Source organism: Ochotona curzoniae, unplaced genomic scaffold (genome assembly GCF_017591425.1).
Source record: "Ochotona curzoniae isolate NIBS_2020 unplaced genomic scaffold, NIBS_Ocur_1.0 contig_883, whole genome shotgun sequence".
Taxonomy (NCBI): domain Eukaryota; kingdom Metazoa; phylum Chordata; class Mammalia; order Lagomorpha; family Ochotonidae; genus Ochotona; species Ochotona curzoniae.
In genome coordinates, this window is record NW_024466599.1 from 50,851,264 (window position 1) to 50,878,441 (window position 27,178).

A 27,178-nucleotide genomic window follows, 5' to 3' on the forward strand; every position below is an offset into this window, starting at 1 on the left:
TTTTCACTTTGACATTGAAGTCAGTGGCTTGTTTCCTCCTTAATTTTAGCATATGGATGAAGTGAGATCAAAGTTCATTTTTTTGGCATGTGGATCTCCAGTTGCTCCTGTTCCCTTTGTTGAGAATGTCCTTTCTCCAGAAAGATCTGTCCTCCTTTTTGATAATTTTCTCAGGCCCTTCTGTGGTGATTGATTTTAGCAATTTTCTTCTCAGGTCAATTTTAATAATGCATACTTTCCTAGAATATCATTAAGCAACTTTTAGTTATCAGAGTAAAAAGATCAGAGTGTGTTGTAGAGTCAGGTTGAGGGACTGGTTTTTGTCTTGGTCTTCTCTGTGTAGATCCCCAGTGGTGTAATATGCCTTTTCCATTAGGACTTTGGGAAACTGGATCCCACACTGCCATTCTTGGACACTCTCGGCTAGTCCCATCACTCTTAGAAAATCTATTCTGAAGTAAGGGCATACATTTGTCTAGTGGGCCTAGGATAAGCCTGGTGTACAGGGTGATTTTCAATACCATCCTCTTTAGTTAATGGCATAGCTCCATATAGTAATTTTCCTTCTTAGAAGACCTTCTATGATCTGGCCTCTGACTCTGGTGTCATCCTAGGATGCACTCCTGTGCGCTCCATCATAGCCCTAAAGGCCGCTTTGACACTAGCTTGGTTCCTTCATGCCCCTGCACCTTTGCTGGTGCAGACCCCGTTTTCTCGATGCTACTCTGTCACAGCTTGTATGAGATCACCCCCCTGGCACTCTGACCCCTTTCCTGGATGACTTTGCTCACCGCCTATGACTCCAGCAGCCCTCCAGCAGCCATCCCACACCAGCACAGGGTTAAATTTCCCTGTCAGTTCCTCACTTTCTGAACCATCTTATCTGTGACCAGGCACTATGTCCTCCTTCTTCCTTCCTCTGCACCAGGACTTTGGTTGCTCCCTGCTGCCTCCTTAACTCTAGGCAGCGCGTGGCACGGAGCAGTTCTCAAACAAATCCTGTGACCGAGTAAACAACTGAATGGCAAATCCATCTTGTGTAAAGGTTTTCCTGTTTTAGTTTTGGTTAGTGTCTAAAAGTTCCTTGCTAATGGGCTTCTGCATTTTCATTGCTTTAAGAATTGAAGAGATGAGAAAACCTAAATGCCTTTGTGTGAGATGAAGGAAGTAGCTGTGGAAAATAAGCAAAACTGGGTGGGGTCACAAGGAGCAATCCCCCCCACCAACAGACTCTGTAGTAGACCGTTCTCTTAGCCATATGTCCCATCAAAGAATGCTCTGTTCTTCGGTATGGTGAGAGCATTTTCTATATGGGAGCTTTTATTTCTTCTTTTCAGGAAGAAAGGAGATTAGAAGAGAGTGTTTTAGCTGCTGTTTTGCTCAACATTATCTTTGATCAAACTATGCTTGGCATATTTCAGATTTACATATTCTGCCAGCATTTAGTCCTGACATAAGAGTTCAGAGATGTTACTAAGTGAAAAATGTGAGCTATAGGATAATAGGTACTGTATGATCCTATTTATATAAAGAAAAGGATGGATGTATACATATATTCACATACATATAAATTTCTGTGTAGGACCCAGCATTGTGACACAGCTCTGTAAAAGCCCCTGCAGGCAATGCTGGCATCCCATGTGGGTGCCAGTTTATGTTGTAGCTGCTTCACTTACGATTCAGCTCCCTGGGGAAAAAGCGATGGAAGATGGCTCAAGCTTTTGGGCCACTGCCACTCACATGGAAGAGCTGCACAAAGCTCCTGGCTTCTGATGTCAGCCTGGCCCAGCTATTACTGCTGAAGCCATCTGGGAAGTAAACCACTGGATGCAAGATTTCTCTCTTCTCTCTCTCTCGTTCGCTCTGTAATTCTCTGTACCTTTCAAACAAATAGATCTTAGGAAAAAAGTAATTTAGTAGTTGGAAAAAAATTGTTCTTTTAAAAGGTGGGGAGGGGGAGAGAGAGAGGGGTAAAGGAAGAAAGAGAGAGAGGGAGATTGAGAGAGAGAGAGCTTCCATCTGCTGGTTCACTCCCCCAAATGATCACAACACACAGGACTGGGCTGGGTCAGGCCAAAACCAGGAGTCAGTAACTCCATCTGAGTCTCCCATATGGGTGCAGGAAACTCAAGTTCTCCTACAGTCATCACTTCCTGTTTCCCATACACCACAGCAGAGAGCTGAATGTGAAGCAGAATAGCTGTGACTTGAACCAACATTTTAACATGCAATGCAGGAACCCCAAGTGGTGGTGTAAATCATTGTATCACAATGCTGGTTCTTAATTTAGCATTTTAAACAATTGCTAGACTGCCTTGAGCAGGTGTTTTCTGTGAGGATAACCTGTGGTCACAGCATTCTTTCCTGCCTGAGCTTGCCCTTACCATCCTTCTGAATGCCGAGTTTCAGCACTCAGCTACGTTTGGCCTTGTAGAAGAACTGTATTTGTTACTGTCTCAGATTTCTGTCCCCATTTGCTGGGTCCAATGTCAGCTCTCAGAGCCACTGTTCAGCTTCCAGCTGCTGTTTATTGAGCTCTCCTTCAAGCCGAATCTTTAGCCCTAACACTTGCTTTTTGGCTAGTGCTTCCTGCACTTGCTGGTGAAATCTGCCAGGAAGCTTGCTGGCTTTCCCAAGCCACATCTATGCAAAGCTGCCAGTGCATTGCCCCAAAACTGTTTTCTGTGTTTCCTGACTCATTGTCTTAAGAAGGCTGCTGTTCACAAGTCGCCTACACAACACAGTTCAGGAGAAAGAAACCTCTAGGGGCTCTGTGGGTCCCACTGTTGGATCCCTCTAGGCAGGCTGCCCATCCATAGGAAAGATGATCTGGCGTGAGTGAACTTCCATCTGCAAGAGAAATGGTTGGATCTCTTAGCATGTTCTAAACCTCATACATCCTGGTGATGAGGAGCAAAACCAGTCTCTTTCAAAGAAAAAAAAAGATATTAAAATCTGTTTGTACAGAGACAGTCCACTGATAAGAAGGGCAGGGCACTGGCTTTCGCTGCCTCTGTGTCCTTTGATCATTTTCCAACCTTTCGGTGAGAACAGAGAGCTGCAAGCCCAGCTTGGACCCCAGCCTTGTGACACCACCCCCACTCCCATGACTCAGCTGGGCAGACACGGTGAGTGGGAGCTGAGGGACGTTGTCTAATCACTGGGGTCTCACCTCTGGGGATTCATTCATTTGCTATTTCTTCAAAAGTGGCTGTTGCCTTTCTGGTTTGGGTGGCAACTCCAGTATTCTGGTTTTGGATATTACTCAAGTTTTGCTCTTTTCTTTTTTCTGTCTCTCATGTTAGCGAAGGATAGTGCCTCTTCTTTTAGGCATGCAAAATTCTCAACTTCATTTGAAGAGAAACACCATTACTTGAATGAGTTGAGTACACAAATAGCTTTTTTCTGCCTATTGTAGCTTGAACTTATGTTGCCAATAAAATCTTGGCTATTAGGTCATCTCCTCTTCTGAGATAATGGCCCCATGACTGAGGCCTGCCTTAACCCATCACCCTGGGGCGTTGGCCAGCAGCTCCTGTACCACAATGTCACCCCAGCAGAGGGCGACAGGAAACGGAATGCATTGAGGATCAGGTTCCTGCATGACCCAGGCTTGTCTTTGGACCTCAGACAAATTTAACTTTTCAGTGATTTCTTCTAGAAATTTGCGTTTATTACTGTCTCCCTTAAAGGGTTATTTGCCAGTTAAAAACTGTAATGCAGGCACAGACGCCACATGGCAAATGGAGCAGTTGTTCTGCATGCCTTTCTTTGTTCCCAATACTCTTAACACATTACAATCCAACGATAACCAAAATCTCCACCTGACACCACCTAGCAAAAACCACTGACAAGGTCTCTTTGTAGTCCCCAGGAAGACCGTCAGTGGACCACAAAGTGATGGGACCAGGGTTCTCACAGGGCATTTCCTGAGAGTCCTTCTGATTTATTTCACTCTGTCTTGAGAAAAGTACAAGAAGTTGTTGGTACACACTCCAACTTGTGTGAGCCTTAAGTTATGTTTTGCCATTGCTTGGGGTGATGATTATCAAAAGCCACTGCTACACCTGCAGAAGAGAGGAGCAATGATGTCATTTGAACTTGTTACTTTTGTGGTTTCCTTATGAGGAGGAAATTGCAGATTCACATTATAATGAAACTTGGAGGAAGTTGATAGTGTCTGGGGGGAAACTATGACAGATGGTGCCATTTAAAACTTATGAATAATGTACCAACAAAAGGAAATTTATAGGTACCAGAGCAAACCTGTCTAAGGAGAATTACAGAAAAAAAAAATCAAAGATGCTAGCCCAGTAGCTTTCGTTCAACAAATTAGCTTAATGCCATAACTAAATTTAGAATTCCTTCTGCATACAGTGTTCCTGAAGTGGGTTTTGTCTCACATTCCAGGAATCATCACAGAGAACATCTGGGGACATTTTAATTGCTGTTTTGCAGTCCTCTCTGTAGCATCTCCAAGCACTCTTACCACATGTCCATGCAGACTGCATGCATCCATGAAGACAGGGAGGGCCTCACCCCTCACAGCAAGTGTCTGAGTGCATCGAACTGGAAAACTCCAGGGCCCATGATGACTGTTGTCTTACATATGAAAAAATAGCTTTATTGAGCTGTAATTCCTACACTATGAACATTTCCGAAAGTAGGCAGTAACTTTTAGTATATTCACTGCAGGTGTAACCATTACCACTATCTAATTTTATATCATTTTATTAATCCCCCAGAAGAAATCATACCCGTTCGTAGGCAATCGTAGGCAAGAACTGGTTTATTTGCTGTATGTTTGGATGTGCCTGTGCCGGCCACAGGAAAATCACATACTGTGTGTGTGTGTGTGTGTGTGTGTGTGTGTGTGTGCAACTGATGTCATTTATTTAGTACACTGTTTTCCAGAGTCTTGTCTGCTGTAGTACAGGTTGGAATTTAATTCCTTTTTCTATTGCTGAAATCTTTAGTTGTGTGGCTCCATCGTGTTTTACTTGTCTCAGTCATCAACCCACATAGATCTTGGGTTGTTTTCGTTACTTGGCTGTTGTGAGTCATGCTCTTATCAGCAGTCATATATAAATTTTATGTGATTGTGGGCCTTTAGTAGTCTATGACTGATTTGCTGGATCATATAGCAACTGTATGTGTCCTGTTTTAAGGGTTGAAGTTGTTTTTCAGTGTGGCTACACTGTTGTATAATCTCACTGGCATTGAGTCTTCTTAGCTGTCTTATTTTCTGTTGAACTTCTCACTGATCTACTATATGGGTTGAGCTATTATTTTTTAACTTGTTCCCCGCCCCCCATGTGTATCTATCAGTAAGTCTGAATTCCTCTCCACCAAGATCTGCATCATTTCCAACAATGCTCATGGGTGTGATCATCATCAATTCAAGTTTGTCTTCTTTGGGAAGCTTTCAGAGCAATCTCTTCCTCTGTATCACTTTGTACATCCCTGCCTTGGAGCTGGGAGAGGACAGTGGCCTGTCTCCACTCTTCCTTGTAAGCAGGACTCTGAGCAGGGTTGTCTGCTCCTGTTCTTTACCGTGTACCCAACCTGTTGTGAGACAGCCACCCTAGCAGCAAGCAGAGGTGGGAGATTCAGGGTGCAGGGATTTTAACCTGCTGTGTCCGGAGAGGAGTCTCTGTCTTGTGAATCCCCACTGGGTGAGAGAACTTTTGAGGGGGGAGGATCCCTTGAGTTCTTGCTGCTGAAACTGTTTAGACTAGAACGTCTGTGAAATGGAGGTGGGGTGGAAATGAGAACTAGCAGTGGCCTGCTTCTACCAGGGGAAGCCATGTTCCCCGACTGGGAATTAAGGGGAGAAACAGTTCTACATCCTTACACATGTCCAGGCAGTGCCTCCATCATCCTGAGCTATTAGTGGATCATGGCTCACACACCATAAACTCTCACTGTTTTTGCTGAAATTTTGATTTTCTTAAATAGATGTATCTCCTTTTGCTCTATTCCCTGGGACAGTTTCCAGTGACCTGATAAGTATTGTTTGAGAGATAATTTTTTAGCACTGAAATGAGAAGTGTTTTGGTATCGCTGTACGCAGGCCAGTAAAAGTAGTGGGGCCCAGCCATGGGTGAACAATAGAGTTTCCTTTTTGAGCCAAGATCAGGAGTGTGCTGAGCTTTTGGGTTCCATCCACAACAGAGGTGTACAAAGACCCTGGCCTTTTGACTCCTGGTGGGTTCTCAGAGGTCCAGCCTCCACCACCCTCCCCAAACCTTCTTGAAGTGCCTTCACCCTGGCTGTCCTCTCGTGTCGCATTCTTTGGCATGGTCTGCTTTGGCTAATTTCCAGCATTCTAAGATCATACACAAAGCCTTAAATGACCTTGTGCAAGTTTATTTCCAGGCACTATCCCTGTAAAGTAGATGGATTATGTTTGTCACAGCCATAATACATTGTTAATTTTGGAAGTGCTTTTTGTAAAGAAAACAACAGTCAGGTTATTTTCTTTAAAATTTTCAATTAGGTGCAAGGATACTTAAGTACAAAAAAGCAAAACAGTCTTGTCATAACCCAGATGACAGCAGTGCCCTTTGGGATGACCCAGGAGAGGATTGGAGCCAGGTAACAGATTAATCAAATGGTGGTAACAAAATCTGGGGGTTAAGAAAGGATATCCTAAGAAACCTGCAGGTGGTTTGGGTACCAGGCAGGCCCAGGAGTGGCTGGGGAGTTGGAGGCAGCAAACCAATAATGGGTCCTTTGGACAAGTCCACCGAGGGTAATTTAATTTGCTGTCTTTTAGACCCCAAGGGCAGGCGTGTTCATCCAACACCTCATGTCCAGATACTGGATGCAAGTGAACCCCAATCCCAGGCAGCTAGAGGCATTTAAGTGAAGGATGAAGTGTTTAGCTTTTGCTGGAAGGGGTGGTGGTTCCCAAATAGATGAAAGAGATATTTTTTTTTTGTCTTAGAGAAATGTTCTGTGAAGACACAGACCCAACAGAACAGCAAATTGTGTTCTTACTTGTTCTTTCACTTGTAGAATCAAAGATAAAAAAGAATGCTGGCTTGCTGAGGGAGGCTCAGGATTTGTATTAATTTCCTGGCAGATTAGAGAATCAAGTGGGAGAGAGAGGTTACAGCAAGGACTTGTCTGCGAAGTCAGTTGGAAGGAAGAAGATCAAGGGAATTGTCTGGACGGGAGAATGGCTATTTTAAGCAGATTGAAGCAAAGTCTGTTCACCTTCAGAGATCCTTTTAGGGTCAGCCCAATGGCACTCACTGTGGTTTACCAGTTGGGAGATCTATTCTTATATCCCACTGGGGAAGGCCTACATCTCTCGCCTCTGCTCATCTCTGAAAGTTAAAGCAGATCACAAAATAAGAGAAGTGAAGGGAAAAGTAACCCATCTTTTTGTATCGTTTAAAAGCAATGCTTAATAAGTATTAAGCTGTTTATATAAAATTTTAAAAAATACACATTTTAGCAACAAATCTAAAAAACATGAGATGGTAAATATAGCTAAAGAAATATGACTGTCAATGGTTTGATTTCCTGAATGTGTAAAGAGCTATTATAATAAACAAATGTAAATGAGAAAATGACAGGTGATTTGAAGAAGACATATGTGTAATTGATGAATATGTACACATTGAATTAATACTGATCAAAGATACCTTAAATCAGATGATTTTCTATTTTGAAAGGATAGTGCTCAGCTGTGACAGGAAGGTGTTAAAGAGGAGAAGGAGTCCAAGTTGATATTATTCTTCTGGAAAGTTGGGTTGGTAATATGTGCTTTAAAAGAGATTTTCATTGTGTGATCAGATTGCATGGTTATCTTGAAATTTACTCTAAGGAAGCAGTCACTGAAAGTTGTCTGGGGAAGCCTTAAGCCTACGAGTTCAGATGCCTGATACGACACTTGAATCTTATCAGAGTGTCTGGGTTTGCTTCCTGGCTCTGATTCTAACCTTGTGCTTCTCCCCAGTGTCAGTTATGGGAGGAAGCAGGTGATGGTTCAGCTAATGAGATTTCTGACACCCATATTGGAGACAGTGAGATTCCTGCTGTAATTTGTTTATGATTTGGCTCCTGAACTCCTGAACACCTCTGATTTGGCAGAGGTGTTAACTCCAAACATCTTAATAATTCTAAGAGGGTGGAAATTTAATCCAATCACAGTGCCCAAAGATGGGGATCTTTGGGAAATGATTAGATTAGGTTGTTAGATCAGAGACCCTCATGATTGAATTCTGGCAGATTTATAAGGAGAGAGAATGCCTAGATATACACAGGCACATGCACATGTCAGGTGTTCTGAAGCACCTCAGCATTCTGCCAGCGAGAAGTCCTTCAGCTGAGTCTGAACTTATGGGTCGTGCCCAACCTTGAACTCTGTGAGCCTTCACAACTGTGAGCTCCAATAAGCCTCTTTCCTTTAGGAAGTTAGCCTGCCTCAAGTATTTTGTGATAGTGACAATGGCTAATACAGTATCAAGCTAAATGAACAAAGAACTCTGAGAATAATTTGAAAAATACAGCAGCAATTATGAAATATTTCAGGGATGACAAGTACGTTTGATACATGAAAACATGGAAAATATTAACAATGAAGGGTGTAAGCAAATAAGTGGATGATATGAAAGAGAACTGAAAGGAAATTTTAGAATGCCTCCCTAGTTTGAATGCTTGAGACCGAGTAAATTATCAAGGAAAGGGGTTTGTTTTGGATTTGAGTTTGGCAGGCTGCGAAGGTCAAGACTGGGGGCAGGCATCATTTTGGCTTCGTATGAGGGCATTTTACTGCTTTTTTTTTTATCAGGATGAGAAGTGGAAGTCAAGCGGGTGAATGGGAGAGTGTGAGAAGAGGCAGCCAGCTGGATTCCTAACCACCTGCTCTTGTGATATCCAACCCACTCTAGCAGGTGCAGTGTCAAAGGTCTCACCCTGCATCACCAGTGTTACAGTGACGACCAGATCTCCAACACATGGAGTTTGCAGGGCAAACAATATTCAAACCATAGCAAGTACGACAGTGTAAATAAAAACTTCATGGGTAATCTTAATTGCAGAATGGAGAGGACAGAGGAGAGAGGCAGTGATAACAATGGACATTGCCAACCCCTGACAGTATAGAGAAAATAAATGAGGGGATGCGGGTAAAGAACAGTCTTGGAAACTGTGGAATTATAACAAATTCTCTAACAGTTATGGCCTTCCAACACCCAAGAAGAAATGAGAACAGAGCTGAGAAAGCAAAGAAAAAATGGCCACCAGCTTTCCAAACTGGCCAGACACAACCTAGAGATTAAAGAAGCTGTGCAAGCCATGTAAAGGAGAAACTCAGTGAACTCTAGTGAAAGGTCTGAAAATGAAAGACAAGGAGAAAGATTTAAAAGTAAAAAAAACCCAATTTGAATCACATTAGAGTTCTCTTTAGAAGCTATGGAGGACAGAAAGAATGGCATGGCTGTTTTTTTGTTTTGTTTTTGTTTTATATTTTTAAAGACTTATTTATTTTAAAGTTAGAGTTAGAGAGAGAGGGAAACACACACACACACACACACACACACACACACACACACACACACACACACACACAGAACTTCTCTCCTCTGGTTCATTCCCAGATGGCTGCAATGGCTGGGTACTGGGCCAAGCCAAAGCCAGGAGCTAAGAACTTCTTCTAGATCTCCCACAGGAGTTACGAGGTCCCAACCTCTGGCTCATCCGCTGCTGCTTTTCCAGGCCACTAGCATGGAGTTGAATCTGAAATGGGGTAGTCAGAATGTGATCTGGTGCCCATAAGGGATGCTCCATCACAGGCAGCAGCTTTATCTGCTACACCACAGTGCTGGTCCCAAATAAGTTTTTAACTTCCCCACCCTGAAATCTGTCAAAATAGAATTTTATATTCAGTGAAAAGATCTTTTGCAATGAAAAGGAAAGCAAGAATTTTTCAGATGAGGAAAAAATTATAATAAGGTGTTACCAGCAGACTTATTCCTAAAGGAATAGAAACTTCCTTAAACAAACTGTAAATTATAGAAGGAACTTTGGGGCACCAGGAAGGAAGAAAGAGCAAAATAAGCAAGTAACTATAAATAAATGAATCGAAGCATTTTCCTTTCCCCCTTAAGATCTTTGAAATTCAAGCAAAAAGTATTATACTCTCTGATGTGATTCTAAGTGAAAATAGATGAAATATTTAATGCAATTATGTTATAGTGCAGGGGAGGAAAAGAAATATGAAAAGGGTTAGTTTTCTGTTCCTCACTTGAACTAGTAAAATGATATAATAAATTGGCCGTGATAATTTAAATGTATGCAATATAATTTCTGGAGCATCCATGAAAAATCTACACAGAGAAATAGCCTCATGAACACTAGAGATATGTCAGTATGGAATTTTTGCCGATGTTCAGAGTAGCCTAAAGCAAGTCAAAAAAGAAACGCATAGAAATGAAAAGCAGAGAGTACAATTAAAAGAGATGTTAAATAACACACTAGTAGTTACATTAAATGTAAATGGCTTAAGTAATTCAGCTAAAAAACAGAACCTGATGAAAGGGCTAAGTATGTGACCAAAGTCTATGCCTCTTATAAGAAACTCACTTCGAATATAACAGTGTAGGCAGGATGAAAATAAAAGGACAGGAAGGTCTGTATTGTGTAAAGATCAACCAAAGCAAAATATGAGTGGTTGTATTAAGCTTGTAAAGGAAGACTTCAGAATAAAGAAAACTGTCATAGAAAAGGAGGATCATTCAGTAATGGTTGAAAGAGTTAATCTGTCAAGAAAATACAACAATTGTGGTGTATAGAAAACACAATGGATTTACTGAATAATGACTACAAATACTGAAACGAGAAATAGACTGATCATACTAATAGATCCACCATATTGATAGCAGACTTCGACATTCCTCTCTCAACAATTGATAGAATAACCAGACAGAAACCTGGTGAGGATAGAGTAACAACAACATCATCAACAAGCAAGATCTAATTTACATTTATGGAGCATTGTATCCTGGCAAAGCAAAGTATACATCCTTTCTGAATAACCATCTAACATTACCAGGGTGGACCATGATCATCTCAGCTCTGGCCTTTGCACCCATTTGGGGAATGAACCAATGGATGCAAGACTACTTATCTCTCTTTCTTTCTGTAAATCTACATTTCAAATAAAAAGAAATAACTCTTTTTCAAAAGAAACTACAACATTTAAAAAATTTAAAAATTACATAGGGTTGAGTTCTTTAACCCTAAAGAATCCGCAACAGGAACATTTTCAAGTACTTGCAAACCAGTGTACTTCTAAATAACTCATAGGAAAAACTCCAAGAATTTCCAAGCAAAAATTTTAAAAATATATAATGGAGACTAGCATATAGAGAAGTGAAAATGCATTGCAGTATGCATCTCTACTCCCAAATATAAGATGGACTCCCAGTGAAACTGTTAAATATATCTTAACAATAGGATGCTGGACTTCCTGCCATTGTCTATACCTGCAATGTCAGGGTACACATGTTGTTGAAGGACTATACTATCGTAATGATACAGGGAAAATCAGTAGGGGAAGGGGAAATAAGGAGAAGGAAGACGAAATCTCTGGGCCAATGGAACTGTATTGTAAAATCTGTGTGTTTTATGGTGTGAGCTAAACTATGAACTAAAGGAAAATAAAATATAATACTTCAAAATTTATGGGGTACAGCCAAAGCAGTGCTGAAAGGCAAATTTATAACAATAAGTACATTTATTGAAAAGGAGGGAAGGCCTCAAATTAATATCTAGTTTTCAGCTCAAGAACTCAGGAAAATAAAGACAAAGAAGAATGAAATAGTAATGTCAAGAGATGAAATTGAAAATGGAACAGTAGAATCAATGAAACAAAGAGGTGGTTTCTGAAAAGATCAATAAAATTGACAATCAAGGCTTTCAGATAAAGAAGAGAGGAAACACAAACTGCTAATGTTGGGGATAATCCAGGGAATCCTGAGACACTGAGATTACAGGATAAAAGGTGAACATATTAGGTATTAGGAACAACTTAGCTGAAAGGGATCAATTCCTCAAGAAATACAAAATACCACTGCTCACTCAATGTGAAAGATAATTGAAGAGCTCTCTAGCTACTACAATTGAGTCTATGAAGCTTAGCAAATGCTCACCCCAAGCCAAATAACAACAATATCATAACAAGAAACCACAAAACAGTATTCCAAATGACTACATACACAATAATCCTTAGTAAAATACTAGGAAATAGGATTTAGCAATATATAAAAATAATTCTACATTATGACCCAATGGATTTATTCTAGAGATGCAAAGCTTACTTGATAGTCAAAAATCTTGTAGCCTGCTACATTAGTAGACTAAAGCAGAGAAATCACCAAGTTAAATCACTTATAGAGAAATAGCATTTGGAAAGTTTAAGCTACCCTCATGATGGACAACTCTCCTTCAAACAGGAAGAGAGGGTAGTACCTTCAACTTGATAAAGAACAGCTACAGAAATGTATGAACTCTGCTTAGTAAACAGAGTATGTTTTCTCCCTAAGGCTGGGAATAAGGCAAGGACATACACTCCAGTTCTTCCTATTCAACAGAGTGATGGAAGCTGCAGTTAGTACAAGCCAAGAAAGAAAAAGCATATGGGTTGAAGGGAAGATATAGGACAGTACTATATCCTATAATAAATCCACAAATGTATAAAAAAAGTCCTAAGACTAAGAAGTATGTTAGCTAGATCAGAAGCTATGATACACACACACCGGTTGTATTGCTACCGTCAGCAATGAATACAAGGGTACTGAAATTAAAAACGTAATGTACCATCATGCATCGTTTAGTGATGAGGACCCTTTGTCAGAGATGTACTGTTAGGTGATTTTTGTCCTTGTAAAGACATCCTAGAGTGTACTTACACAGACCAAAGTGACTGTGAAGTTGCTAGATAATGTAATTTTCTAGAAGCCATGCTTAAGAGAGGTAGTGAAGGCAGCAGCCAGTCATTGAAGTCTCCTGGGAAAGTCTCACCATCAAGAGTAGCCTAACAGCAGCCTGGAGTATTAAGAAATGGACACACACTCGATAGGTCTCTCATTATTTGGCCTCTCCCCAGTGCTCCTGTGAAGGGGGAGCCTGAACAGGGCTGGACCTCAGCATTCGTCTCCTTCCTCTCTCCACTCCCACATGGCCATTGGGCTCACTGTCCTTAGGATGGTGTGGGTTCTGGCTGGTTGTTGGGGACAGGTAGGACACATAGAGATTCTGAACTGGCCACAGGATGGAGGCAGAGGAGAGATGGCCTGGTCCACAAAGGGATCGGCCCCTTTGTTTCTTCACTCTCACGGCAGAGGTACCTGGGCCTTTGCAAGACCTCTGCCATGATCCCGATAATGCCATGTGTCTCTGTCTTTTTGTGCAATTTGTTAAAATATACAAATAACTCAGCAGGGAAATCATTTAACTCACCCTAGGCAGTCACAGTTGTAATTTATGAATTTACATCTCCCACTATTACAATCTTGTTTTTTCATTGATTAGGAGACACTGTTATATTTTCCCCTGCAAAATCTTGGGGCATCATAGGTCTGGTGAGCAGCATTATCCGCCATGTCACTCACAGATATTGCTCAGGCTGTAATTCTGAAAAGTAGATTAATTTCCCTTGTGAGCGACCATCTGAATAACTTATTCAAGTTCCTCTCTGGAGTCTGGATGATTGACTCTGGAAAGAACCTGCTGCTTCCATGACAACGTAATGTGCTAGGAGGTTCTGCCCACATCACTGTCTCTGGCTTTGTTTTGTCCATCTTGTCTCTATCTGAACTTTAAGAAAAAACAAATGGGCTGGTGTTTTGGGTACGTATGAGTACCGTTAGGGAGCTTTCCAACACACACATGCGCACATGCACGCTCACATGCACACACACATTCTAGCATAGGTCTGTAGACTTAGCTCATTTTCATCTCAACATTTTTGTTTCCTCTGACGTTGGGTGGAAGAAACTTCTTCACCTTCTCAGGTGACACTTCAATGATGTAGAGTATGATAATGTTTTGAGCTAATGAAATAGTGCTTTTTATGGAAAATTCAAATGCTTTTCTAGATCAAGGATGAGTAGACTAGAGAGTCAATTTAAGGATGCTGGGGTAAAGGTGAAGACTTTGATGATACACCTGCATTCCTTGAGCATGTATCTACTATGTGTCCAGCACAGTGTCATGTCATTATCAGCCTTGGTTTATAGTTACGGAACTCCAAGCTCAGAGAGTTTGTGGAACTCTCTCCAGGCCCAAGAGAACAGCACACTGACAGGTGTCAGGGATGTGTGCAATCAGGAGTGTCTGATCCAACATGTGATGTTATAACTGTTTGTCCCTGCCTGCCTCTCTCTTCTGATGTTGACTTGGCCTGGGGACAACCTCTTACGGGCAGTGTGAGGCCACAGCAGGGGACAAGAATGAACTCAGTGAAGAGGCAGCCGGATTCCTTGTGTTTACTTTAAGGAGGTTTGAACCCCAGTATGATGGGTCAGGCCCACTCTTGTTTGGAATTGAGCCACCTCCCAAGAAGAATGTGTAGCTGGCAATCTGAGATCGAGGTGACTTTACTTGTGCTTGCTTGTCAAGGTTCAAATGTTGGTTAGAAATGACCTACTCAACAGAAAGATGAAAGGGTCTGTAAACAGTTTATGGAAATGGATCTTATTAACAATGCATGGATTAAATTTTTTTTTGCACAAAAATAAATCTATGTTTCCTTTTCTTTTCCATGAACTTGCAGAAATCTCCTCATATAAAAATAATGTTGCTGATTTACTCTGCTTCAGGTTGTGTATTTTATTTAAATATTATTTTTCAGTTATTTGAGAGGCAAGAAAAAGAGAGACATACAGAAAGAGAAACGAGAGAGAGACTGTTGCTGTCCTCCAGCTCACTTCCCAAGTGCCTATAACACTTGGGTTGGGCTAGGACAAAGCCCGAAGCAGAGAATTCAGTCTAGGTATGCCAAGTCTAATGACTGGAGTCATTTCCTTCTTCCTCCTAGGTTGCCTGTGGGAAGAAGCTGGAATCCAGAGCATGGCCAGCTTGAGAAGCCAGGCACTGTGCTATAGGGTGGGGGGTGGGTGCTTTATGTCCCAAATAAGGTCTTAACCACTTCACAATGGGATCCGGGGTGTTCACTGGGGTCAGTGTCCGCTTGCTGGAGGGATGGCTTCATCCGATCATTTGTGGAACTGTGGCTTCTCCATTCAACACTGTTCTGCCAGTGTTAATGGATGGGGTCACTGGTCCTTACAGTCTGGAGCAGCAGTAGGTGCAGTTTCCATTGGACACTTCACCCTGCATGTCCTGTTGGGGATGGTAGCCTGTGTATATGCCATTTTCATCTGATACAAACTTGGAAAAAAGATGGAAATAAAGAGCCAGGGCTCTTACCCTGAAGAGCTACACTGTTTAGCCTAGCAAAATTGGGCTCTACTGTCTGGGCAGGCTGGGGGCGGGGTTGTGGAATTGACCTTATTCCCTGTGAAGCTTCACGACAATGATACCAGAGCAGTGGTAGTCTCATTTTTTCCATGTCTCCTTCCTGAGATATTTTCATGTCTAAAATGTTTCCGTGTTTGAAACATTTCCATGAAGGGGTGGACATTGTGGTACAACAGGTTATGTGCCTGCCTGTAACAACAACATCCTATATGTGTGCCAGTTTGAATCTGGTTGTTTTACATCTGATTAAGCTCTCTACTTATGTGCTTGGGAAAGCAGAGGATGACAGCTCAGATACTTGGGACCCTGTCACCCACACAGGAGACCCAGATGGCATTATAGGATCCTGGCTTTGGTCGTGTATGGAGTAAACCAACAGATGGAAGATTTCTGTCTCTCTAGCTCTCTCTGTAGTTTTGTATTTCAAATGAATAGATAAATCTTTTTAAAATCTTTTTTTTTCCTAAAAAAAGAAAAGAAATATTCTCATGTTTAAAAATTAACATAGGTCTTTTCTCAACCACTAAGAGTCATTTCTTCCATTGCGTGCTGGTTGGGTTGACAGACGTAGTGCTATTCTGTTTCTTCAGAATTCGGAGGATACTTAGATAACCTTTTCTTAGGGCCATTGTTGCATATTCAATCATAGTCAAGGCTCTTATTAGGGAAACATCCATCTGTATGGCACACACACATCACCACACATTCCTCAGCAGGTGGATTGGAAGTTGCCAGGTGGACCTGGCAGCTCAAGCATGGTAGATGACAAGCTGTGCAGCCCCTGAGGATTTGATGCATTCTTGCTCAAAACCCCAAGAAGAAACCAGAGGACATTCAACCAAAAAAAAAAGTTATAAAGCAGGGGTTGTGTACAACCTGGCCCCTTTGGCAATCCCAAACTTGACCCCAGGTTGGATATCGTGAGGCTTAGGTCTCTCACTCCCACATGCTACTTGATTCTACAAAGCTGGGGCTTTATGTCCTGGCGGCCAGATTTGCTGGGTCCAGTCAGGGACATTAGAAAACTGGCTTGGAAAAAAGTCTTTCCTTTGTCTAGGAGAGAGCAGAAGAAACAGGAATAGATGACCTGAGGGCTCTGCTAGAGCCTGGTGGGATTTCACGGAGGCTGCTGAGGTACGGTGCAGTGACCCATTCTCCGTTGTAGGCAGTCTGTGGCTCAGTCATTAATGAACAAAGGAGGTCAAGGGAATATGGCCTGGGTCCCAGAAGGAGCTCAGCTTCTGGTGGCAGAGGTTAGCACCTCGACAGTGAAGTAGGAGGGTTTCCCCCCCACCCTCCCTCCAGCTGAGCCAAGCCTTCATGTGGCTGGCACCCCAAGATGTCCCAAAGTCAAGGACAGGGACCCAGCTGCAGCAGCTCCTCCCTAGTCTGACTGCATGTCACTCAGAGCAGACTGATGCAATGATGCTGTGGAGAGCGAAACAGCGGAAGCAATTATCTTTTTAGTAGGTCGTCTGCCTCCTTAGGGAGAAGAGACCTGAGGGAGTGTGGGCAGGGCAGGCATGCAGTTTCCCCAGAGGGTGTGCCTGCAGTAGCTGCCGCAGTGATTAATAGCTGTGTCACTTTGTACGAATGTTGCTTCAAGCAGCCGGGCTTAAAATTAAGTGGGAATGAAACCGAACAACCTGCAGTAAATGTTTCCTCTAGGCCTCAGGAGTTGCTAGCATCCAGAAATAGCTCTTCAAATCTATAATTTCAGATGGCATCATTCACAATGCTTTCTGAGCTCTGGCTTCATTTTCTTGGGATGTCATTGTGCACACACCCACCCAGTTTTGTTTCTAAGGCTCATGAACACTTTTTTTTAAAGTTAAGTAACTTGGGGTTTTTTCGGTTTTGGGTGCAGAAAGTAAAATTATGTTTTCTGAGAAAAACAGAGCCTTTGCAAGAGTGTGTGTGTGTGTGTATGTGTGTGTGTTTAAGGCAGAATAGTCACCCAGTGGAAGAAAAGAATGGAGAGTTTTGTGTCCATAAAGATCATAAACTGCAACAATGAAACAATCTGGCAGGGGCTAATTGCTGGTCGGCTACAGGGACTGCAGCTGTGAGCTGTACTCAGGGCAGCATGCCAGGACCCTGGCGTGTGGAGGCCTGGCCGGCACTGTGTTGGCCTTTGGTGTGGCCACCGGCACTCCTGAGAACACAAATAGGAGGCTGACTATGGAGTGTCAGAGCTGGGTGCTCAGAGGCTGCCAGCTCGGGGAAGCTGGTGACAGTCATGGGCAGGAGGAAGGTCAGGAACCTGAGTGTCATCACTGGAGAAGCCAGGGGATGTATCTGATGGGAGAGAAGCCTGGAGAAGCTCCATTGATCAATGCTTTGGGCTTGCCAGTGTCGTAAAACACATGGAGAAGGAGGAGCTGGGTGCTGCCTGCCTTGTTCCCACCCCTTGTTTCCTGCTGGTCCCTGACCCCAAGAGCCAGTTGCAGGGTCGAGGTGGAGGGGGGACAGTTGGGCATAAAAAAGTTGTACTCATTCCATTTGTGCGTCTCTGATCTAATTCCTCTACCCCATCTGTCACCCCCAAGCCATTGCACTCCAATGCCTGAGAGCTGGGATTTTCAGAAACCCCAAGAACATGGAGGGCGCTATGGAGGAAATAGGCAGGAAGATTAGGTGTGAATAAATCACTTTTTCTGTCAGCCTTGTACTGTAACTCCACCCCCTAAACTGTCAGTCCAGTCCACCCACTTTCCCACGATGCATCTGGGAACAGGAAGGAGGAAGTACGATGAGGGCCACATAGAAGTTGAACTCCATGTGAAGGAACCACGAAGCTCCCAGAAAGCCTCATGCACACTAAAGCTCCTGCCAAACACGACACTGTTTGCTTATTCAGTTAGGGAGCCACCCAGTCTCCATAAAGGGACCACCAGACGTGGGAACAGCCAGTTGACCTTTTGACTTCTGGTCCTTGCCTATGAGGTCTCTCAGACCTCCTTCCTTGCTCTCTCTGGTCCACACACGGCAAATAGGCAAATATTTCTCTGTGTGACCAACGCTTATGTGTGAATGCATGTTCACTCAGTTTAAGTAAATCCTGCTCTCATTTTCATTGCACATTTGTCACTGTAGGCAAGAGCGTGGAATAGGATGACTGGGATGTGACTGGGATACGTATGCCCATAACAGGAGTGGGAGGTTGGAGCTGCTGGATGAAAATCATTCCATCTGTCCTCCTGTGTGCTGTCCTTCCTGAGCTAGGAAAGGGGAAGTCCTGCCCTCAGGGAGCTGTGAGGGTAGCAACAGGTGGTATTGTACTTTGTTTTAAATTATTTATTTATTGAGCCCAGCATGGTAGCCTAGTGGCTGAAGTCCTTGCCTTGTGTGCACTGGGATCCCATGTGGGTGCTGGTTTATGTCCCAGCTGCTCCAGTTCCTTTCCAGCTCCCTGTTTGTGGCCTGGGAAAGCAGTGGAGGATGGCCCAAGGCCTTGGGACCCTATACTACTTGGGAGACCTAGAAGAAGCTCTTGGCTCCTGGCTTCAGATCTGCACAGCTCCGGCCATTGTGGCCACTTGGGGAGTGAACCAGTGGATGAAAGATCTTTGTCTCTCCTTCTCTGCAGAGTGACTCTCTGGAGGAGGGTCACTCACTGACCTTAGGAATTAGCTGGTGTTTGGAGGTGCTATCCCTCCAGGGTTAGTACTGTGTTTCCTCTGTTTCTTAATGATGACCCTTAAAATTTCCTGTGACCAAGGCTTGCTCCTTTGACCTAAGGAGCCTTAAGTGGTTCTCCTGGGAGTCCTGGGTTGTTACAAAAGCCAGAGTCTGGGCTCACCTCTTCTCTGTCTTCTCCTGGATAGGAGTTGATTCCTTCCACTGGTTTGCACTCTCTCCACCACTCTTCACCACCTAGTGAAGCAGGCAGGGCTGGTGTTTTCTGAGCCTACACTATGTAGTTTGGTGTTGATATCCTTTCTCTTCATGAAGTTAGCTGCTTCTAGAGTTTTGCTGTAATCACACAAAGCTGAGCGGCACGGCTGTAGGTGTCAAAAACATCGGAAGCACGTATTTCACACAATGCAGACACACATGGTACTCTTGCAAGAGAGATGCTGGGTCACGTGGAAAGTAACAGGGGGTAGCAGAGGACATGCTAGGGCATCCGCAGGATAAGCCCTGCTTTGTGGAAGGACAAGACAAGCCCCTGTGCAGAGAAGGAGCAGCACAGCCCCGTTGGATAGCTGGCTCTTGAGGGCGAGGCCAGCTGCAGGCTAAGGCAGAGGCCGATGGTGGTGGCAGTCACTGAAGGGGCTTAGCTGGGGGAGTATGTGGAACCCTCAAGTCAGGATGATGTGCACTCCCGAATGCCAAGTCAAGATGTGTGGGCTCTGTCCCAAATGGACTGGTCAGTGCTGGGTACTCCCCAGGGCTTCTCCCAAAAAACCTCTTGCCTGGTGCTGAGTGCCCATGCCTGGCTGTATGTCAGGAATATAATGAACCAGGTGTGGTGGTGAGACAAATTCATTCTGCATGAAAAAGCAAGCAAGCAAATCATCGCTGTGGCTGGGGTGCAGTAGCTAACATCAGTGCATGGACTGAACTCAGAGGTCTTGCTTTGGGAGATGGCCAGGTCCACCTCAAAGATGGTGACGGCTGGGCCCCTGCAGATCACATCAAAGGAATGATGTCTTTTTGTTTTTCAAGAACGGTAGGTTGGGACTCAGATACTTATGTGCTCTCTTGGTTTTTGTGAAATCCCCTGATGACTCAGCAGGGGATTCGTTGAATTCTCGCCTCCCTGTTAATCCAGGATACCTTGAAGCCCAACCATACATACCGCTGAGATCTCCCTCTGCTCTGCACCTGTCACCCAGGCCAGGTGAGGTCAAAGAAGAAATGGGGCAGTGACTAGGTGTGCTGATATCAGGAAGCTCAGGCACAACAGGCCAGGGGTTAAATCTTGTGCCGGAAACCTTCATGGAGGTCCATGTGGTCCAGTCTGCCACACTTGACCTGTGTGGCAAGGGCAAAACCTATTTTTCTTTGTCTTTTCTTTTTTAATGTTTAAATTTTACTTTTAATATTGTTTATGTAGTTTAGAGGGATTTGGGCCTCTAATTAGGGTGAGGAGGGTTGAGATATGGAGGAAGTTGGTTAGGACAAATGTTTCAGTTCTTTTATTTTTATCCTTCTGTGTCCACTGGGGATGTGGGGAAAGGAAAGGGGCTGTTCTTTACTCTCAAACTACATCAGCACCCAGGAATAGGGGACAGTAATTTGATGATGCACAGGAGAACCTGATGTTGGGGTCCAGGTACAGTAGCCTAGTGGCTAAAGTCCTTGCCTTGTACCTGCCAGGATCCCATATGGATGCCAGTTCTAATCCTGGTGGTCCTGCTTCCCATTCAGCTCTCTGTTTGTGGCCTGAGAAAGCAGTCAAGGATGGCCCAAAGCCTTGGGACCCTGTACTCACATGGGAGACCTGGAAGAGGCTCCTGGCTCCTGGCTTCGGATCAGCGCAGCTCTGGCCATTGTGGCTGCTTGAGGAATGAATCGGTGGATGGAAGATCTCTGTCTCTCCTCCTCTCTGTATATCTGACTTTCCAATAAAAATAAAATATTTTTAGAAAAGAGAACCTTATGTTGGGAAAAGTGTTCCAAGGGTGTTACTTGGGTGGTTTTGATAGTTCTGAGACATTGTTGATTTCATTGCACCAGGGATGAGAGAATTTTTCCAAGATCTATTGGCTGACCAAGTCAGCCTTATGCACCTTAGTGCATCCACAGACCCAGGAACATGCTGCCAAGCTTGGTCAGGAGAGTGGTCCAACCTGTTCTGCTCTAGATGAGCTGGCTGTCATGTCCCCCAGGTACCTCTGGGAATGCTGTCCACTAACAAGCATCGGCAACTGAGGAGGCTCATTCCTGATATATCTACTTCAAGGTCGGACCACTTATTTTGTGATTTTTTTCTGTGGCTGGGATTTGAATCCAGTGATTTAGTTGGGGAATCCCCCAAGAAATCTTGCCTGGGGTGACCTCAGACTTGATTCTTATGTGTGCCAGCTAGCGCAGAGTCAGATTCAGTTCGTCACCTGCACTGGCCAATGCACAACCATATGCTGGTGTATGTAGCTGCCTTGTCAGTCCCGTCTCCAGCTCTGTCTCTCATGTGAACTGTGGGTACTGTAGCCTAGTCCAACCCAGCTTGCCACAGCTATGGTCTTCATGCACGCTAGTGGGTGCTGCAGCCTAGTTGGAACAAGCCACAGTAACCACCACTAGGCCTGCCTCAGCCCTGACATGTGCTGCAGCTTAGTCCAGTCCACCCTGTATTACGTCTGGCTCTCATACACAGCCATGGGTGCTGCAGCTTAGCATAACCTGACCTACACCCCCAGACCCAGCCCACATGCATGCCAAGAGGTGCTACTGCCTGGTGCAGTCAAGACCACCCTCATGCCTGGCTCTTGTGTTTACCAGCAGGAGCTGCAACCTATCAGGGGAGTACCCACAGTTCCCCAACAGGTCTGCTCACAGCTTCGGATCTTGTACTTGCTGAAGGATCCTGCAGTCTAGAATGATATGACTCGTACTGAGTTCTGAGTGCTTGCTGTGGGTATGGTGGCCTAGCCAAGTCTGGCCTGCCCCCAGATCCAGACCCTAGCACACCCAGACCTAGCCTGCGTACTGGCTACTGAACAGTGCTAGGCCCTGCCCAGACTGGCCAGTCCCTAGATCTAACTCTTAAACTTACTGGTGGAAGCAGCAGTCTAACAGAAAAGGCCCTGATATTCTCTTACCAGGTCCACTTCCAGCTCTGGGTCTTGAGTGTGCCGGCAGGTGCTGCGGCCAGTCTAGCATTGCCTGCCCGCAATCTTGGCATTTGCTGGTCCAGCCTGGTCCACCCCAACCCTAGCCTTCATGTGAACTTCTGAGTGTTATGGCCCAACTCAGTCTGCCCTGGCTGTCACTACTGCCAGTGCGTGCTGCAAGTTGGTCTAGCCCAACCCTCTGCCAGACCTGGCCCACATACATACTGATAGGTGCTGAAGCCCAGCTTGATGTGGCCTGCCATCACTCCTGGCACTCACTGGTGGGTACTATGACCTGACTAGACCACAACCATTCTAGCTCTTGCTGGTGGGTCCAGGCTGGCCCACTCCCAGTCCTGGCTCTTGCTCCACAGCAGGAATTGTAACCTAGTAGAGGAGTTCCCCAAGTTCCCCTACCAGGTCTGCTCCCTGTACCAGGTCTCATGCATGCTGGTGGTTACAGCAGCCTTGCTTGGCATGGTCTACCCTCAGTCCCAGCCTTTGCATGTGGCAGACAGGTATTGCAGCTTGGCCCAGCCCAGCCTCCACCCAGCTCTGGCTTTTCCATGTGTCAATAAATTTCATGGCCTATCACCTACCCCATCTCATGGAAACCAGCAGGTGCTGCAGTCACACAGAGGTGAGTCCACAGATAACCTACAGAATTGGCCCCTGGATCAGATTCCCTCATATTCTGGTGGGTGCTGTAGCCCAGCCTGATGTAGCCCAACCCTCGCTGCCCCAACACTCACAGGCAAATACTAGCCTAGCTAGGCATGCCCCACAGCTCCAGCTTTTGTGTGGACCAGTGGGCAGTGGCAATGTTATTTGGCCCAACCCAGGTCTCCCTTGTGGATGGGTTCCTTGCCATGACCTGGACTTACTCTCCGGTTTCCCCCCTCTAAACCATCCTGTCTCAGCTCCTTTGCCTACCTGTGAGTCCTTTGGTCTGGCTCGTGGAAGCCCCTAGAAGCCACTCCTCACCTATAAAACATGCCTTAGAAAGTCTCTGCTCCAGTCCTCTCCCCAACATGGAATCTGCATCCCAGTTTCTGCACAGCAGAGCTTGGCATGCCTGAGGGTCAGAGTGGCTTATCCCTGCCTAGGCTCTCCTACTTTGTGATGTGTTGAGAGAGTTCCCCACATATCTTCATATTTTTTTTTTTAGGAAAGTAAAATAGGCCACTATGCTGGCACACTGGTATTGTTAACACAGATTTGGTGTTAACCAGGCCCAGAATGCCTGACAGCTACTGGCTGCTTTTCTTGCAGCAGTGGGAACACTTGCCTAAGTATAAGACAACCTAGGCAGTTGCTCTTAGCTGTGGAAAAAATCCATTTCTTATTGGCAAAAGCCATTCATTCCTTCGTGGACAAATGTTGGGTGTGTGCTATGTGCTGGATCCAACAAAGACTTCACACGTGGGAACACGAATGGTTGGTGAGTCACTGTTTCAGGTGTAGCTGTGTGCACCCAGTGCCTGTAACCACGGCCCTTCCTGAGATACCAGTGATTGACAGGGATGTGGGGGGCAGGGCTGTGCCCCAGGCTCTTGCAGCACCTGAGGTGATCTCCAAGTCTTCTCTGATGCCTGGGTTGTGAGTTCCGTGGCAGCCTTCTCAACTGCAGTGTGCATAGGGGCTGGTGTGGCCCTGGACACAGAGCAGACACCCCAATGGTAGCCAAGGGGGGTGGTCTGTGTGTGGTAGTAGACATTTTCACCACCGTGATCATAGATAAGCTACAGTATAATCAACAACACTTACACATGAAAGTTAAAAGAGACTGTGGACACATGGAATTTGCGAAATGACTGCGGTTGTCAGCAGGGGCTGCCGGTTCAAACCAGTGTAGCCAGGTGGCTGGAACACCAGACGTTTGCTCTCCTGATTTTTACAGTCTGGGAGGCGCCGGCACATCCTGTGGCTGCTGAGGGCACTGTCTTCCGCCTTTGGGTTGTGTCCTCATGTGATCTTTCCTTGATATGTGTGTGTGTGAGAGAGAGAGAGAGAGAGAAAGGAAAAGAGAAAGAGATGTAACAGATCTCTCCATTCTCAACCAGTTAGGACTGTCTTTGGACCTCACTTAACCTGATCACCTAATACAAACTCAACCTCCAAATAGTCATCTGAGGTTTATTTCCACCTGGGGGTTAGGACTCTGTGGACAGAATTCAGTCCCTAGCAATGACCTAACATGATGGCTGCTGCACCCAGGCCTGTATGGCTTTCAGTTCCACGATGACCATGCCACGGTCTCCCTGGATTCTGCCAGGCCTTTGGTTGCTGCCATGCCCCACATGTCTCAGCTGGATACTGGGACTGGGGGAAGGACAGGGACAGCTGGTGTTCCTAGGACAACCCTCTGTGAGTGGTTGGACTCACCTGAGAGAAGTCTTTGTTCTTAGAAATCAAGCTTCCAGGGCAGGTGTTGGCACCTGTACTGGGGATGCCCACATCCCATTGTTGGGGACCTGGGTTGTGTCCTAGCTCTGCTGTCCATTCTGACTTTCTGCTTATGTATAGCATGGGTGACAGCAGGTGGTGATACAAGCAGTTAGGTCTCTGACACCCACGTGGGAGACCCACTTTGAGTCGCTGGCTTCCAGACATTTGAGGAGTGAACCAACGGATGGGAGCGCTCTGTGTGTCTGCCTTGTTCTCTGTTTCGCTGCGTCCCACATAAATTGTGTGCATTAATTGTGCACACTTTCTGCACGAAGGGATCATGGTACCCTCCTGTTTCCTGCAAAAACAGACAATGCTCAAATTCAGACTTAAGAAAGTCATGCTTAGACGTGAAATACTTCTAAAATTTGCTCTTTCCCCTCTTGTTTTCTGAGTGGGGTGGTGGGTCTTTGTATGTCACTGGAATCTGAAGGAAAAGATGCCCTACCTGTATGATGATACAGCACCATGTGTGCTTGTGTGCATGCATCCACATATGTGTGTGTATGTGTGCAGAATTGTTCCTTCAGAAATCAACATGAAGCACCAAGCTTCTCAAAGAGAGGATGCTAGCATACCTGGACTGGAGAGCCGCAGCCTGCAATAGGCAGAGGGCAGCCTCTGCAACAGGTCTGAGCCCTTGGCGGGCTGCAGCTTCCAGAGCCTGCAGGTTTTGCCCATGGATGTTCCCCCTGGGGACCATCTCACTACCACTGTAATCAATTGCTTTAAGAAAAGCCTTGCTTCTCCCAACAAGGAGTGTGTTGCAGTCACTGTCTTTGAGAAGACCTTTTCCACATGGAGCTGCAGGGGGTTTAGAACTGCAAGTAATGACCCACCTGTGCATCTGACGGACACACAGGGAGAATATCACCCTGCTTGTTGACAATGACCTTTTGAAATACGTTCTGTGTACAGCTCCGGTCCTATTAATTATGCCACGAACAAAGGAAGGCTGAATAATGAATGATCACAGGGCAGTGGGAACCACGAAATGTCATGTAAATGTTAAGAAGTAAAAATTACTCTGTGCTTTAGATGTTTTGCTTTAAAAATAGCCCGCGGTGGGAGGGTTAATTTGCAAAAGAGCTGAAAAAGCATTCTGTTGGGCCTGTCTCGGTAGCTGCATATGTCTACTTGTTCTGACTGCAGTTTGAGAGACCTGGGTGTTCCCGGGTTCTGAAGCATTCTCAAAGCAATGCCTCTGGCCTGGCTCTTTTCTCTCTAGAGACGAAATTACTGACAGAGTTTAGGTAAATGTTGTGCCTGTTGATTCCCTCTAGCCGGAAGCAATTCGGGCCCAAAGCCAAGGAGGAGGTGAAGATCATTGAGCACCAAACACAGACTCTCCGGCTGATGCCTCACGTGGCCACGGCGCTGGCCTTGACCTTCGTCAGCAGGTGAGATGCTTCAGGGTTTGCTCCCATAAGATGGGTGTGATAGCTTCATGTAAAGAAGGATTAGGAAGAGGCAGGCACAGGGCTTCATTGTGTTTCTTCTCTCTCTCTCCTTGTCTTAGGTTTCTTTTGTATTTAAAAGGCAGACTCACAGAGAGACAGAGAGAAATATTTTCCATTCGCTGATTCACTCCACACATGGCTGTAATGGCCAGAGCTGGTTCAGGCTGATGCCCCAGAAGCCTGGAACTCAGTCTGGATCTCCCACAAGGGTGCAAAGGTTGAAGCACATGGGCTGTCTTCTGCTGCTTTCTCAGACAAATTGGCAAGGAGCTGAAAGTAGAACAACTGCCACTTGAAGCAGTGCTCATCTGGGATGCCTGTGACACGGCGGCACCTTTCCTTGGGTGCCACAATGCCTGCCCTAGGACTTGATTTCTTAACAGTGAGTTAAAATCTGAAGCCCATGTTAGGAATGAGGTTCGAATCTTGGTTGTATATCTAGAATTTTTAAATGACTCAAACAGTTAAAAAATATTTGTGTCATCCAGTGAAAGTTCCAGATTGACAGTAAAGTTTTCAAAAATTGGTGAAAATGTGTGAGTACTGAAGGCAATAGCAGCAATTATACCATATGTATATGTGGAAAGTCGTATTGTACACTGGACTTTCTTTCTTTTTAAAGATTTACCCATTTTTATTGGAAAGATAGCTTCATGGAGAGATAGAAGGATCTTTCATCCACACGTTTATTCCCAAAGTGACCGCCATGACTGGAGCTGAACCAATCCGAAACCAGGAGCCAGAGCTTCTTCCAAGTCTCCCATGTGGGTGTAGGATCCCAAGGCTTTGGGCTGTCCTTGACTGCTTTCCCAGGTCACAAGCAGGGAGCTGGATGGATGGAAAGTGAAACAGCTGGGACACAAATTCACACCCATATAGGATCTCAGTGCTTGCAGGGGTATGATTAGTCGATTGAGCCATCATGCTGGGCTTTACTGCAGGTTTTCAACCATGCCTCTCAACCATTTCTCTTCAAAGAACTAGGGTGTTATC

The 27,178-nt window shown here is 44.9% G+C and overlaps 1 protein-coding gene across 1 annotated transcript in view; it reads left to right on the forward strand.

Annotated features, from left to right (window-relative positions):
• Positions 1–27,178, forward strand: part of ACOXL (acyl-CoA oxidase like) — a 284,350-nt gene that overhangs the window by 97,896 nt on the left and 159,276 nt on the right. The window contains 1 exon segment of the mRNA XM_040993353.1: positions 26,009–26,125. Within this exon segment, the coding sequence (XP_040849287.1) occupies positions 26,009–26,125 (117 nt within the window).